General features: G+C 30.0%; 1 protein-coding gene across 1 annotated transcript; it reads right to left on the minus strand.

Moving 5' to 3' along the window:
- Positions 1–177: 177 nt before the first annotated feature.
- On the minus strand, positions 178–1,161 carry LOC103523048. Its single transcript, XM_008488126.1, has one exon. It carries the CDS (start codon positions 1,159–1,161, stop codon positions 178–180), a length of 984 nt encoding a protein of 327 aa, XP_008486348.1.
- Positions 1,162–1,245: the final 84 nt, after the last annotated feature.

Here is a 1,245-nt window from a genome sequence, read left to right on the forward strand (position 1 = left end):
AGGGGGCCCAAAAAATTTTCTTTTTTTTTTTTTTTTTTTTTTTTTTTTTACACACTTTGTACAATGAGTAAATAAAAACAAGCCCATTGTACAAATTACTTATGGCAATAATAATCTAGGAAAGGTAAAAAAAATATTATTTAAATATTTTATTAGATAGATTACAAAAGAAAAAACTCAAGGCTTCCAAGTGGGATCTAATATTGAATCATCTTGACCAGAGGATTCAGTTTCTATTGAGTTAAATGAATCATCATAATCATCAGATGACATTACAGTGACAACTTCAGGAGACTGGTGTGAGGTATTAACCACAAGGGATTCAGACAGACCATTTAAATCTGTTAGAGTATTGTCTAATTCTGTATTCAGCACATCTCCTGACCTTGTCAAAACATTGTCATCCGTTTGTGTACCAGTAAAATACAAACTTGAATACAGAGATTCATTAAAATCATAATTCAAACCATTATTACTATTATTAGGTATAAATGAAAAATTATTACAATCATGATTTTCTGAATTATTTTCCACCTGTTTTCTATCATTTTCCTTAACTATTCTTTTTCTCAGGTACACTCTATTTCGGATAAAAACTTTACCATTTGGAGTAGTTATTTGATAAGCTTTAAATGAGTTTAAATCATGAGGCAACTTAGTTACGACAGCTGGTAACCAAACTGTACGAGGCTTTTTCTGAAACCAAACAGAATCATTTAGTAATAAAGGTGGTAATTCTTTGGAATTCTTGTCATAAGAATCCTTAGCAGACTTCATACGGTTTTCAGCATTTTGTACATAATTTTTATAAGGTACAGGTTTGGTTCTCAATCTATCTTTAACTACAGGAATGTTAGTTCTTAAATATCTAGCATTTAAAAGTTTAGATGGTGCCTCTTGACCAAATTGACAAGCATTACGTAGGTGTAATAGAGCTAAATATGGATCATTACCGCCTTCTTGACATTTTATCAATGTATTTTTAACTAATTTTACTGTGCCCTCTACCAAACCATTTGATTTTGGATAATAGGGTGATGAATATTGACAGGTAATGTTCCATTCTTTGTAAAAAGATTTTATGTCATTAGAATTGAAAGGTGGACCATTATCACTAATTATCAATGCAGGGACACCTTGACGAGAAAAAATACTTTTCATGTGAGATATGATAGTCTCACTAGTATAATTGGTTAATTTTACAGTTTCAAAAAATCTTGAATAATAATCTACCAGAATTAAATA

This window comes from Diaphorina citri, unplaced genomic scaffold, assembly GCF_000475195.1.
Source record: "Diaphorina citri unplaced genomic scaffold, Diaci psyllid genome assembly version 1.1 scaffold14408, whole genome shotgun sequence".
NCBI classification, from domain to species: Eukaryota; Metazoa; Arthropoda; class Insecta; order Hemiptera; family Psyllidae; genus Diaphorina; species Diaphorina citri.